Below are 15219 nucleotides of genomic sequence, written 5' to 3' on the forward strand. Positions count from 1 at the left end.
ACCCACCAATAAGACAAAACGATAAATGATAAAAATGCATGGATAGATTTCTGAAAGACAAACATTTTATGAATTATTATAAGCAAGTAGATGTTGCCAAATTGTAGGTTTCTTTTACCACACTCGAGTATCACATCTGACTTTTATATCATGGGGAATGGTTGCTGTACATGAAGACAATGAATGATTATTTTGCTGAATGTGGTTATTTGTTGTTATGGAAGCAGAACTTACTTTTATTGGGATAGGCCATACTAACCCACAACTACAGGGCAAAAGGCAGTTCCTGCCTCTAGGGACAATTTAAGATGGAAGCTTCTTCCAAAATTTGAAATAATTTTAGCATGATGAGGTTTCAGAGATTGAATTTGGAGTTAATATATGCACTTCTGTTTCAAAACTATATTTGTAAACCCTGACTCCATTATTTCTAAGGTTTTCTCTGAAGACAAAAAATAACATGAATAGCACAGGTCTTTTGGTCAACTTAGTGGCAATTGTGAGGTCTTAGCTGTCTCTGGGTATTCATTCTCCCTTTGTTAAGATAGAAATTCATTCTCTGCAGCAGACCTGCCCTCAAAGAAGGTATCTTAATCACTTCAGAGACCCAATATGGTGGGATTTCACCTTGAGAGTATAGGGGAATAGAAATTAATTGTCCAGTAATTTTACAGTGCTCACTGTTTTATGACTCTAAGCTCAAACCAGAAGTTTCTTTTCATTAAATTGTAGTTCTTAGTTAAAATGCATTAAGATAAATTTAACAAAAAAATCTCACCCCAACTTTTTACAGCAGCAATAGTGCACATATTGTTCTTGGCCAGTGCGATCCCCCTTACTGCTTCCAACATGTAGCAAGCCTGAGACTGTCAGGTGAACTAATTTTTCATTACTATGGTCCTCCTCTGTTCCCCTCTATATTCCTTCTTAGTTCTGGGAGCAGTACTGTAGTTAGGCATAAAAGGTGTTCTTAATTCATCTTCATTCACCATGTACCATGCTCCAAAAATGAATGTGCAGAGAGGAAAGGGTCCAGGTGAATTCCTGGATTGAAAGGAAAAGTCTTTGAGATCTGGCTGCAAAGGGCGAGACATACAATGTAGTGAAGAATAATCCTTTTTTAGCTATTTGGAGATTGCAGAACAGGCAGTGGGGAACTCTCACATTCAATCTTAGTAATTCAAAAACTAGAGATATTTATATATTTGAGTGGCTGTTTTCACAATAACGGTGGATGTTAAGAATTGTATTTCAGGTGAGAATTATAGTACTACTTGGAGAACTTCACATTCCTGGTTTTAATTACATTCTCAATTTGAAATATAGAGATTTAAAGCATTGCTTCTAGGTCAGAGGGGTTATTAGAATCCTATGGGTTGGATCTTTTAAAATGTTTCTCAGTCTTCTATAAGGAGTGCCTGTGCTAAGAGGAATAAACAGGGATATTTGAATTCCAGAAATATTTCTGTAGTATTAATGAAATTTCTAAAATATTTTTTATTCCTTCAAGCCATCTAAACTAGAGATACTTATTACCACTTACTACTTTTAGTCTTGATATAAGAAGTGAGGTTATTGCTTTTATCATTTTGTCATACATAAGAAGTCCCAAATTTACCACATACAAGGTTTTAAAGGCTTTTAGGTGATATATAGGATTGGGTAGTGCAATACTAACTTTCACTGACTCTGATAATTTTTTAGCCCAACTTCCTTCCACCCTCCTTCACTCAAATGTACATTTAGGTGATGTTTCTTTTGAACTGCCCTGAAATAGCAAATTACACAATTTGAGTATTCACTTTAGTATATATATCTCCACCCTAAGAAAAAATACATAACCTTCTGCAGTTGCTCTGTGGTTTTACAATGACAATTTTTAACCTCCTTTGTGGTGAAATTTCCAGAGCAGAAGTACTGTCATACCTAAAGTAATTGAAGAAGGTTACCAGTGGATGCAATCAGATGATAGGAACTCTGTTGTCACATTAGGAACTTAGAAGAATGAAAGCAGATATTCAGTAACAATAATTAATATCTCATTAATTTATAGCCAGAAAAAAGGTGACCTCACAAGGGCCTAACTGTCAAGGTGAGTTTGTTGTCAGTTACATTTTTGTTGATAAAAGCAGTATTTCCGTTAAGTATACATGAACTTTTCCCTGTTATGGTTGATATAGCAGTAGAGTGTGAATGCATTTTTACTTCAGTGCAACTTTCCAAAGTTGTATATAAGCTATTGAGTAAAGAAAACCAGATTTATCTTAGAATTTCTTAAGCTTGGGCTGTATTAGAAGAATAGCAAAAGAAACATTCAAATGGAGTTTATTTCTCTGTCTTCATACAGAGTTTTCCGCTGGTCTCTGGTACCTGAGTAACAGAAGGCTGGTGGTGTTAGTAATGGCTAAAGTGAAGAAAGCATCCAGAAGCCCAGCCTTTTCCATGTCCTGTGTAATTAGGTCCTTTCCCTCATTCAGCAGGGGACCCATGTTTTCTCTAGCCTTCCTTTTGTCACCTGTGTATGTATAGAAGTCCTCATTCTCTTTAAGCCATTTCTTTCCATGTTACATTTTGTGTAGCCCAGTACAAGAATAGGACAGTTAACAGTACATTTAAGGTGATAAGGTAATATTAGGTCACAAATTGGACTTGATGATCTCAAAGGTCATTTCAGACCTACTTGGTTCTGTGATTCTATATACTTACTGTACAGCTCACATAAAATCAACAGGAATATCCAGTGGCACTGGAAGCAGCTAATGGTTTCAGTCTTGGCAGACAAAATACTTTTGCTAACTACAAAGGGAAGGTACCTCATTCTTTATTTTTCTCTACAGAATAAATATACTAAGAATGGAAATTAAGCTTTCCTTTTAACAGTTTTCAGCTGCATTTTAGAAGTCTTTCTATAGATGCAATTTGATATCCTAAAAATTTGATCTGCTGTTCATTTCATTTTTTTTTTTTCAACAAGGGCAGCTACTACTTTTCCATTTTGATTAATTTATCAATATTTCCATTGAGGCAGGACTTCTCTTTTTGCAAACGACTGCTAATTCTTAAGAACTTCTTAAGCTTAAACTCATGTGAACATAAGTAAACTTATTATATATTAAGAATGTTCAAGTTAATATTTATATTCCTGCTCATGAAATCTAAAGGTTTTATTCTTAGAATATTGAAAGTGAATACTACGGATGTGTAGTATAATTTTTTTCATAAAGATGTAATGTGTATGCTATTTGTCATTATTGTCAGAAAAAATAGATTTAAATTCTGAGTTATTTGCTTTGCTTTATTCCATTTTTAGTAAGTAGTAGGATTTAGTAAGTAGTAGGTAAAACTCACTTAAATATAGCTCTAATTTGCTGTTCTAATAAATTATTTTGATGAATGCCTCTGCTCAAAATGTTTTATTAAAAATGCAAATTACAGCTTTACTTAAACCTGTTAAGCCTTCTGGACTGTGTTAACGCTGATTGACAAGGCAAGTACCCTTACTACATGGGTTTGGCAAAACTGTTTTTAAAAAGGATGTAAATGGCATTCAGAATTTTTTTTTTTTTTCTACACTCTACAAAGATTTAATGTTTCCTTTAAAATTCAATCCTTCAAGATAGATTTTTTCCCCTTCAAAATGAAATGCAGTCAAAAGAGTTTTTAAAAGCAGTAAAATAGCTTTTAACAGCTGAGAAAAGTCTAAAATAATGAGTTTTACCTAAAGATAGCTGAGAGTTTTGTAAAAAAGAGTATGAGAAAATTTGAAAAGCAGAAGTGAAAGTTCAGGAGAGAAACTAGCCAGGTTGATTTTTTCAGACCCCATTGCTATCTCCTCCTTTTCTGCTTTGTCTGCTATTTCAAAACCACTATAGATATAAAATGGAATATATGAGTGTTGCTGGACTGGCAATAACTGCTCTCTTTCTACATTCACTAATCTTTATCTTGTGTTACTAAAATGCACTATTTGTGTAACACAAGAGGCACAATGTCCTTAATTTCAAAGCAAATTCAGCAACTTTCATCAGGGTAGGTGTTTAGGAGCATGTAAGTTACACAAGTGTTCTCTAAACTTCTGCTAATTTATGGGCACAGAACTCTCATTTTAATTCTGCTAGACTTCTGGAGCTTGTCATGTGCTTAGAAGTCCTCCATTGTGAGATTAGTTGAAACTTCTGAAGACTTAATTTTGTGTGTATATTTAAAGTACGTTAATACACATTGATGCAGTCTGTAATGTAGCAGTTAAAGGATTCCTTCAGAAAGGCATGAAATGCTTCTTCAGTAGGTGAGTGCTTGAAATTTATTGTGTTCATTGATGAGGTATATCATGCCAAATTATGTTTTCAAATTTGGACATTGGTACACAACAGGCTTCTGTGTTCATTCTCAGAGATGAACCCCAAAAAATCTTCAACAGAGCAGTAATCAAATTTCTTTTACAGATAAATTTTACTCATTTCTTAATTGCTAATGTTCAGCTTCCAAAAGATTTAATTGATGGAAGCAGTAAAGCTGCCCATCTTGAATGCAAACCCATTCAGTGCTGGCGTTCCACCTCAGAGAAAAAAAAAAAAAAACAAAACCAAAAAAACCCCACCACCTCATTAAATGGCCCCTGCACTCCTGTAGTTTATAGCATGAAATATTAAAAGAGAAAGCCCCAAGATGGTACTAATTAATTGTGTACCCACTAGAGAGGAACTTTTTTTCTTTTCTACCTAAGATGTAGTATAGACAGGCTTCTACTTCAGAAAACCTCAGTATCTTAATAAAGAAAAAGCTAAAATGTAATATGAAATTAAAAATACAGTAAGTTTCCAAAACCAGATTGATGCTTATAACAAGTTCTTTTCCTTCTCCTAAATTGTTCTGAAAATGAAATACGCTTCTTTTGTGGTTTATGGTGTTACTGGCAAGCCTGGTGGTAGAAATGATTCTCCAGACACCAAAAATACATGCAGATGCCTACAGATGTCCTTAACAAAAAACTTCACTTGCATTTGGTCCAAGCTGTCAGGACTCCATTGATGTAGGTTGTCATTTTGCAGAGCTCTTAAAATATTCTTATCCAACCCTCAGAGTAATTATTCTAAAATTGAGAAAGATATCTTGAAAAGGAGAACATGAATACCATATCTATCACTCAAAACAGCATAAAACATGTAAATTGGGCAAATTTTCTTGAGACTATTCAATTTTTTAAAAATATGTTGGTCTGGTTGAAAAAGGCAGAAAAGTTTTTGAGCCTAAAAGCCCCCTTTCAGGCCTAAAACAGAAGTGGCAAATGTTGCTGCTACAGCATATCAAGTACATGAAGTATGTCAAAACTCATTTGATTTGCTATTACTCAATTGACAATCCTCATCTTAAGCTCAGTAGTCTAAATTTGATTTAAAATCAACTCTAATTTGAGTTGACACAAGTGCATAAATAGAGGTCCTTTCTTGTATTTAGTAAAACTTTTACAACTGCGTCAGCTACTGAAGGGAACAGATTTAGATTCCTAAAAAACAAGGGAAATGCACTGTTTCTTTTTCATATAAGGTGTTGATGTAAACTGCACAATGCAGTATGACATATCTATCCTGTTTTATGAGAAGGTATCTGAAATGTGTGATTCTGTCCTATGCAGAAATGAATCTTATTTATTTAGAAGTGGCAGCACCATTGGGTGGGTCTCCTAAAGTTCTTGTGGGTTTGACTTCATATTTTCCTTTGTATCCACCCACTGAACTTCTGCCAAGCCTACCATGCTTCATTTCATGCTTTCCTTTTGTACCTACTAATTAAGGACTTTCAATGTGCATATGTATTAAACAATCGAATATGATCTCACAGGCAGCTTTAAAGAAGTAAATGGTTGCAAATAACAGATGAATTTTGTTTTTTTCTTTTGAAACATACAGGGTGTCATACATGAAACGTAAATACTTCTCCAATAATATTTGTGTCCAAACACGACTATTTTATTCCCCACTGCTGAGATCTGCAAACATTTTGGTTATGCCAAATAGCCTCTAACTGCATTCTCATCTCTCTGCTCCAACTTTGATATTGATAGCTCTGGTGCTCACTGGATTTTTGAAGAGAATATACTAACATAACTAGACAACACAAAAGTTGGTACGCAGTAAATAATCAATGCTAGTGCAGATATCCTAGAGCATCTTGATTCCAAGCCATGTAATCAGAGAAATTATAATAAAAATTATATCTGAGAAATCTATAAGAACTAAAATCATAATAAGACCAAAATGACCTTATTAACTGAGTCTGACATCTAGGCAAATATATGTTCCACCAGGTGGAGGTCATAAACATATTTAAACTTGTTAATAACCAGTTTCCTTTTATCCTGCAGTTCTCTCTCAAATTGTGTGTTGCAACATATGACAGGGAGGCAAACTGGTATACTGATTTTCCAGAAGAGAAAAATGCGGGAGAGATATTTCAATTGTTGCAATCTTTACATATTGATATCACTCTAAGATTGAACCTGATGTCAGATTTACATCTCAGTAAGGAGCCTAAAACCACATTTCTGACTTTCATTAGATATTAAAGGTCAAGTGGCTTTTGTTGCAAAAGTAAAGGTGTTAAAAACATACCTGCCTGCCACTTGAGATTTCTTAAAACAATGAAACTGAAGAAATTCAATGTGATTAAATTCAGCTATCATATCTCATTTAGTTTTGTTGTTCTTCTGTGGTCTTAGACAATCTTAAAATAGTCAATTTCATCTTCTTTAAAATTAAGTTTCTACTTCATTTAATCTTTGGTTTTGAAATACAGTTCAATATTTTTCTTACTACTACTGCAGAGGACTATTAACTAATGTAGTAGTTTACTCCTTATGAGATTCTTGTAAGTGTTTGCTTGCTGGGTTTTGGAAGGATTTCAGTTGAACTTTATAAAAATTGGCTTTTACAGAGTTGACATTATATGTAATATCTAGGGGTTTACAATTTTCTTTTAACCATCTTAAAGTAATCCCATTTTTAGCAATATTAATTGCATTAGAAATAGTGTTTGTCTTGATTTGTGTCCAACTTGCTCCTGTACAAGATTGTTCTTTGCTGTTCATCATTTTCAGTGTTTCAACAAATTGTTCATTTTGCCCTCTTCCTCCCCTCTAAATAAACAAACTCCAAAGCCAGAGAAATTAATTTATGCCCATGTTTTATTTAGTTCATCACATCTGAATATTCTGGTTTTCCTTCAAGGCTTTTAACTTCCCCAGAAACTGTTCAACACTGCAGGAGTTCTGTGATTTTGTTTTTGATTTTGATTTTGAATATTGTTTCATGTCTTTCTCATTTTTGAATTGTAGTCTAGCGAAGGTAGCCATGTGTAATACACATGCTTTTCATGAGAAATTTAGCTGAGCTTTGCAGTGGGGAAGTGTCTGTTGTGTGTTGTTTTGCCATTTGGTTGCCTATTTTTAAGTATTTATTCTTTATTGACTCATTATTGCAAGCTCTGTTATCTGTTATCTCTTCTTCCATTCTGAACAGATGGCTATGACATCTTGATGGATCCTGGTAAAGATATGATGAAATATGCTTATATGACCTCTAATACCTTGGTTCTATTGCAAAGGCTTACCAAATAATTTGTCTTTAGTTTCATTTGAAAGTTTTTGCAGTTCCTTTGTTCCCATTTGATAATATGTGGGAATACATGATAGCCCAAACAGGTTGACAGTCCTTATAAGCAGGAAGACTCACAATTCATGCTAGTTGCTATCCTGAAATTCTTCAGACTACCTTCACCTGAATGAGAGCTTTCCTTGAGCCAAGGGGACGTTTTGCTTCTATTAGATTCAGTGGAAGGGACAACTCTTGTCTAACAGACCTCTTTGTAAAAATGGAATGTCAAAGTCTTTTACTCTGAAAATTAAGTTTCTGCAAAACAATTACATGGGCAGATATGTGGACAGATGCTTTTCTCATCAGAATACATTGTCTGAACAGTTATTCCCAAGAGTTTGCTTTTGTCAACAATCTTAATGTTCCTCCCTCAGAACAGATCAACTTGCAATCTTAATACTTCTCTTTTGCTTCCAATTTTTTTTGTGGGTTAAACCGGCATGCTCTGGCATGAGGCCCCTGAAACCCCCTCAGAGCTCTCATACCAGGACCAAAATCTGGTTACAGGGTGGTGTTGTGAGGAGACACTGTGGTTCTGCTTTCAGACAGAGATGATGTCAATTTCATGCTATTGTTTGACAGATTTTCCAAGACTAAAATGAAGAGCAATGCAAACTTTTTCTGTAGGTTTCATGCATTAAACTTTATGAAGATCTTCTCCCTCTGAGCAATAACTCTTTTACATCAAACCAACCAAAAACCAGAAGGTGGCCAAACTCAGGACTGGAAGTGCCCTTTCTAGATTGAGCAGTCTTTAAATTTGTATGGGAAAAAAAAAAAAAAAAAAAAGGTACTTTTAAGTATTTATAAATTTTGATCACTAATACAATCTGCAGTAGGATTTGTTGGTGTTAGATTCATTTAAAAATCAGTATGGTCATGTAAATATACAAGAGTGTTTGACCACTTTTAACAACAAAATAAAGTCTATGTTTATACAGTTGCATGCCTCTACCTACTCAGTGTAGTCCTTGAATAATTCCGGTGCATAGTATTTAATATAAAAAAAGGATTCAGCCAAATAATTTCTCTGTTGGCAGTTGAAGACCCAGAGCCACACTATGCCCTACATGTTCCTTTAAAGTTTCTTTAACATTTGGTGTTTAGGATGGCTGTAAATAGCATTTGTGTATGTAACAGCATAGAATGAATGCTTAAAATTTAGTGAGTGATAGAATAGCATGCACAGTATCTGTCAGGTCATGGCTGGTATGCAGGCTTCTACCTCCTATAGGCATACAACTGAGTCCTTAAATAACTTTGGTCTTTTCTTATCTTAAAAAGTAATCTGCTAGCAGTGACCAAAAGCCTTATTATGTTTTTGTTCACTGTATTTTGAATTATTACTGATTTTGAGAGTTTATCCCATTATCAATACTACAGCAATCTTTCTATTTCTTGGTCATGTCAAATCTTGTTGCTCTAGTTCAGAGCTTGGGACACATCACTGCTGACTTACCCAAGTGCAGTGGGACAGCTGTAATTTGCACATTTCAGCAGAGGAGCCTATTGAACCAAATTTTTTTGCTTAATATGAAAGCTGAGTTCACTAGGTCAGAGAACAGACTGAAATCAAACCTCCAATGAGAACATTCCTAAACATACAAGTTCATGATGTGGATTGAACCTGAATTTTACCAAAAATTTCAGCTATGTGGACTTGCTATAAACGATGACGGGTTAGCTGTGGATTTTACATTGTGTGAGTTGGGCATATTTGTGTTTTGGTATTCAACCCAAGTAACACAATCTAACAGGAAAGGTATAATTAAAATTAGCTTGATACAAACTTTATCTCTTTTTTATGCCATCCTGTAAACTAGGGTTTCATGAATGTGATTGAAAGAAAATTTTATGCTTTTTCCAATGATCTGAATTATTTTTATGGTAATGACTATTCCAGGAAACACATTATAATGACTTGATGACATGTGTTTCCTGGTTCTCATCCTGCAGGATATGATGGTTCTTCCTTAGATAAGAATTTTCAAATATTTATTTTGTAACACCATGCCATGATAATTAAGAAGGAGAGGAGGAATTTTTTGGCTTTTTAAGAGTGAAAGAAATTGTTTTCTTTAGAAGTTTTAGCTGAGCTATTCCACTACCCTGACAAAATTTTTTCCTTGGTTTCTCCTCTTAATTCTGTTTTTGTCTTATAATTTATGTACTACTGTACATAGATTTCAATTTCAAAGGTAGAGAAAAACAAACCAAATAACACCTTGGTTAATAATAATATATGTTAACTTATAGCTTATTTGTTAGAATTAAGCCCAGGAGAACAGCATGCCAATAATATTAATGCACCCTGGCACTTGGAGGTCATTTGAAAGAAGGTGAGGCTTTTTTATGAAATTACAGATTATTTAAGGAAATATAAACATAATGACTGAAGATACCACTTCAACCATGGAAAAGAAATAATCTTCATTACAGAATGAAAACACAACTACTCCATCGAGCTTTCATTATCCCTTGCAGTCCTTTGCTGTAATTAACATTGTTGTCGTCCCTTATTTTCTTCATGAATGTCTCCTCCATTACCCGTAGGGTGCAACATTATTCTGTAGCTGTTGTATGCTCATATTATACTGAAATACAATCCCAATGGTTGTTTCTAAATTTCTTTCCTTTCATACTATTTTGAAAATAGGTTTGTTTACTACTTCCTATGTTTCTGTATTTTCTTAAAATGAACTGTATAAACCAGAAAATTTCCCCTTCCCAAGTGTTCTGGGAATCTATTTTTGTGTGCTTTGTTTGGCTGTACAAATTTGATGCCTTTTCAAGCTAGTGCTGGAAATTATTATCGGTTACCTTTAATTTTGGTTGATACATTTCTGCCAGACAGTAGCAATAATCACTGTAGTAGTTTTGTTTTCCGAACTTACTTTACTGTTTTTATTTGTACTCTCAAAGGCAGCACATGGTCAGAAGAGTTAAATACTTTACATTGCAATGTTATGTATTAATAAGGGCATGTCATGGTTTATCTTATAATGAATTTTTTCCAGGCTTTCTGCACTTAATACAAGCTTTTTCTGCAACAAAAGCAATTCTAGGGGGTCAATTCAGGCTGCATACTAAAATTAGTGCTGGAGATGTCATGAATGTACTATAAAATTCTGCTCGCAAAGCTGCCTGTTTTTTCTACATGGCAAGCATGAAACATGAACATTATATTCTCAGGTCATCACCACAGAAAGATATATTTTCCTGAATTCTTTCGCTCTTTTGGATCACTCAGCAGTAAATAGTGCACTGTATCTTTCTTTGATTTTCTTATTCAAAAAGGGTGGAGCATTTCTGCATGTTTTGCCATTCAAACATTCCTGGTGGTTCTATTTTCAACTCAAAATTTTTGAATTATTAACAGATGTGCTGATTCTTTTGACTGAAACGGTGCAAAATTTTCTCTATATTTTGAAGAAATCTTTTTACACTTTTGCTGATCAATGAACCCTGAGGTATAGTTTTTGTTACCAGCTTTCTCTGTAAACAGTATTTTACATCACAGAAATCTCGCTGGAGTCAATGGGAACTTATCCTGATATATGTATGATGAGGTGCACCAGAATATATTTAGAATTACTTTAAAATACAGCTTATGGACCAGTAAGGGATAACATTCCAGTGTTGCACATCCCAGCCTGTTTAGGCATGTTTTGCCTATTTCTTGTCACAGCTTCACTGATGTAAATGAATATAAGACTTGGTGATGCTGACCTTGAAAACAATGTATTTCATGCCTATGAAATTAAAAGATTGTGTTAAAGAAAGTGGAAGAAACAAGAGAAACCTGGAGAAGGAGAAAACCTTTACACCAAAATTGCAAAGCAGGTAGCCTGAAAAAGAACTGGTGTATGTGCATATGTTACTGGTAATACTGGTCCTTTGGCATAAAAGATAGAGGAAACACTTGCATAGCAGAAAGCCTAGGGAATATTATAGCTCTTGTTCAAAATGGATTTGGGGGCCTTGATAGCTCTGAGGTGGGAAGGCAGACTAGTGTGCAGGACAAAAGAAAGACTCAAGAGGGGGAAAATCAAAAGAGAACCAAATTCCAATTTAAGGAAAATAATTTTCGAGGTTTATGTTGCAACTTGGAGGTTGAATTAAAGGTGGAGCTATTTTGCATTCTTCACAAAGTTTGAGTGTTAGAGTCCTCCCACTTTCTGCTCCTGAACTGTCTTCATTCCTGTAATTTATTTAAGTGCAAGTCTCATCCTTTCTTCTCCCTTATTTATTTACATATATGTACTGGTGATAACACAGATGCTGGCGTAAGCTCTCATTCTCCTTAAGCCTTTGAATGTTTTTGTTAATAAAACAGATACAATGTACAGTATCTTACTTGGATCTATAGATCATCTGGCGGTAAGCACTGAAAATAATACACACTGTAATATTTTTCTATAATGATTTTAAAAGATTCAAAGGGCAAATAAGTCTTGACATTCTGGTGCACAAAAGGAAACAAACACCATGTTGTAAATGTAAAAAGGCACAAACCATTTGTGTAGGTAGAATTCTTGCTTTACCTAAAAGGGTATGGAAAAGTATTTCCTAATACATAATTAAAGAAGCCTGATTTTTTTTCTTCCAAGAATATTGAAAATAGTCAAGGTGTATTTAGGGCCCAGTGTGAAACAAATGAAAGAAATACAGAAGCAAACTTCATTGTGCTGTTGTGAAAATATCCCTGGCTCGCACTTAAGAATATTTCACATATTTTAAATTTTCAAAGTTCAGTTTTACTTATGAACATTTAAAATTATCTTGATGAATTATATACCTCAGGCATTCAGACTTTAGAGAAGCAATGTGAAACATAAGTAATTTGTCAGATAATAGAAATCTTTTGTCAAAAATGCTTTCCAATCTGTGGAAAACTGAACTTAGTCTTCTCTTTGCCTTAAGGCCCCTGAGCTGACTTGCTGCATTTATCTAAAAAGTATTTAAATCAGTGCAAAATCTCTATCTTTTGCTGACGCTGAAGAAGTTCTCTCTTTTTTTTTATCTTGGGGCAGGAGGAAAGATGCCACTTGGATCCCAGGAAGCTTTTGAAGTTTTTAAGCGGGACCATGCTGACAGTATAACCATTGAGGACAACAAACAGCTTCTGAAGCAGAGGTGAGTGTCACATCAAAATACAGCTGGGGGAAGATATCTGAAAGTTCATTAGCAGTCTGGGCAGGAACATGTAATTTTACACCAGTCATCCCAGGCTTCTGTTGAGGACTCATTACAGGCACTTCAGCTTTTCTCACTTAAGACATTTCATATCAAGAAGTGGTGATAGAAGTGTGCATAGAAATGAAAATAGCACGAGGAACCTTAATGCATATTTCCACTGGTTTTATTCATCTTCACAGCCATGTTGAAGCAATGTGGCAATGGCATTCATGATCAAGAATTATCCAGGGGAAGTAAAATCCATTGGAGTGGATCAATTACTGCAAATTCCATTGTCAAAAATGCTTTACTGGCTTCAGCACTGAATTGGATAGTAGGCTAGGAGATGCTTAACATATGCATGTCTGGTGTCCCTAACCTGTTTGCCAAGTGGTTTTAGCTTCTCTCTGCCAGTTTTGCATTCACAAACAGAAATAATATTCTCCTCCTCCACATTTCTTGTTAATGTTGGCAAAACACTTCATATGTCTGGTGAAAATAGTGACAATGGCAAAACATTGAAAACATGAATTTTCATACAGGTTTTAAACCTCACAAATTAAACCACCAACACTTTTCTATGTTGATTGGATAACAGTATGCTTCAGTATCAGCTTTGCAAGTATTAACCCTCCTAGTACTGCAGAAGAAATGCATGGCTTTGAGATTGCAGATACAAAAAGCAAATCTCTCAATCTGTATTTGTAATTAACTATTCCCCTAAGAATTGCTTAGGTGTATTTTGTTTGGGTTTTTTTCTGTTTGGTTGGAGGGGTGTTTGGTTGGTTGGTTGGCTTTGGAGTGTTTTTGTGGAGTTTTTTGTCCTGAGGTCTTCTCCTTCTCCAAGTTTCTCCTGCTTTCTTCTGTTTTCTTAAACACAATTTTCTACTTCATAGGCATGAAAGACATTTTTTTCTAGGGTCACCAAGTCTTATTTATTTCAGTAAAATTGAGGAAAGACATGATCTTGATTTACTGAAGTTCTTGCTATTTATCACTTTTCTGAACTGATTAACTTTTTACCTGGATCTATACCTCAGCCACAGGAACACAAGTTGCTACGGTATTAGATATATCTAAGCATTTATCCATATAAACTGGATATTTAGTAATGCCTTTCTTCTGATCAATTTATCAGATCATGCCACAGCACTGCACTATCACTGCATACACTGCAGTCATTTCTGGTGTTGCTATTTAGCAGAACACTTAATAGTTACAGCATGATAGTGAGACCAATACAATTCCGAGCCATGCTCTGCTCTTCATTATAAATTAATCACAATTCTTCCATATTTTTTCTGTATGTTATTACTATGAAGCAAATCAGTATTTCCTTCTGGTTTCAGAATATATAATAGAGATGACCAAAATCTACTAATTCTGACAGATTTGCTTTCCTTAAAGGACAAAGAGATTCATACTAATGCTTTATGTAACCTCTCTCTAATAGGCATCAGCTGATTGCTGAAATCAGTGCTAACATGTATTTTGATACTTTGGACCAAGGCAGTTTCCCCTGCCATTTGCTGTCATTTTTAGCAAAGATGCTTATAGCTCCAAGTTTACTGAGTTCATTAGAATGGATTTGTATCAAACCCAGTCTGTAATTTGGAATGCAGCCTCTGAACTACTAGTTACACAAAAGCTCTGTTACCCAGCCAGTGTTCAAATTGCACAGGAAGAAGAGTGTGGACACCACATGTTTAAAGGTTGCCATAGCTTCCCTTTATATGTAGACTTCTCTTGTTAATAATTTTGTTTATAGTTGCATAACCACTTCTGTCATACCACAAACAGTGTTTGGTTCACAAATTACTTATTTTTATCTGTCTTATTTTTTCCTTTGGGTATTTTGGGTAGATTTTCTTGGCTTGCTAATTATCATAGAGTCAGAGAATAAGCTGAGTTGGAAGGACTCTTTAACAGTCTTCTAGTCAAAGCCTGCAAGCAATAAGCGGGGACATCTTCAATTAGATCAGGTTGCTCAGAGCAAAGTCAGGATTGATTTTGAATTTGTCCAGGGATGGGGCATCCATCACGTCTCTGGGCAATGTACTCTAGTGTTTAACCACTCTCATTGTAAAAAATGTCTCTCTTATACCTAGTCTAAATCTATCCTAAAGCACTGCCCCTAGTCCTATCACAACAGCCCCTGCTAAAACACTTGTCCCCATTTTTCTCATTATCTCCCTTTAAATATTGAATTACTCTAGTAAGGTCATCCTGGACCCTTCTCTTCTCCAGGCTGAAAAACTGCAACTCTCTTAGTCTGTCTTCCTAAGAGAGATGTTGCAGCTCTCTGTTGATTTTTGGGTCCCTGCTTTGGACGCATTCTAACAGGTCAATGTCTTTTCTGTGCTCCAGAACAGGACACAGTGCTGTTGAA

The 15219-nt window shown here is 35.0% G+C and overlaps 1 protein-coding gene across 7 annotated transcripts in view; it reads left to right on the forward strand.

Moving 5' to 3' along the window:
- The window catches only part of KIF6 (kinesin family member 6), a 153901-nt gene that overhangs the window by 81247 nt on the left and 57435 nt on the right, over positions 1-15219 (forward strand). For all 7 annotated transcript variants that reach the window (XM_040060541.2, XM_040060534.1, XM_040060536.2 and 4 more), the window contains one exon: positions 12686-12788. In XM_040060541.2, coding sequence (XP_039916475.1) covers positions 12686-12788 — 103 coding nt within the window. The remainder of the gene's footprint in view (positions 1-12685; positions 12789-15219) is intronic.

The sequence above is a fragment of the Hirundo rustica genome, chromosome 3, assembly GCF_015227805.2.
Source record: "Hirundo rustica isolate bHirRus1 chromosome 3, bHirRus1.pri.v3, whole genome shotgun sequence".
NCBI classification, from domain to species: Eukaryota; Metazoa; Chordata; class Aves; order Passeriformes; family Hirundinidae; genus Hirundo; species Hirundo rustica.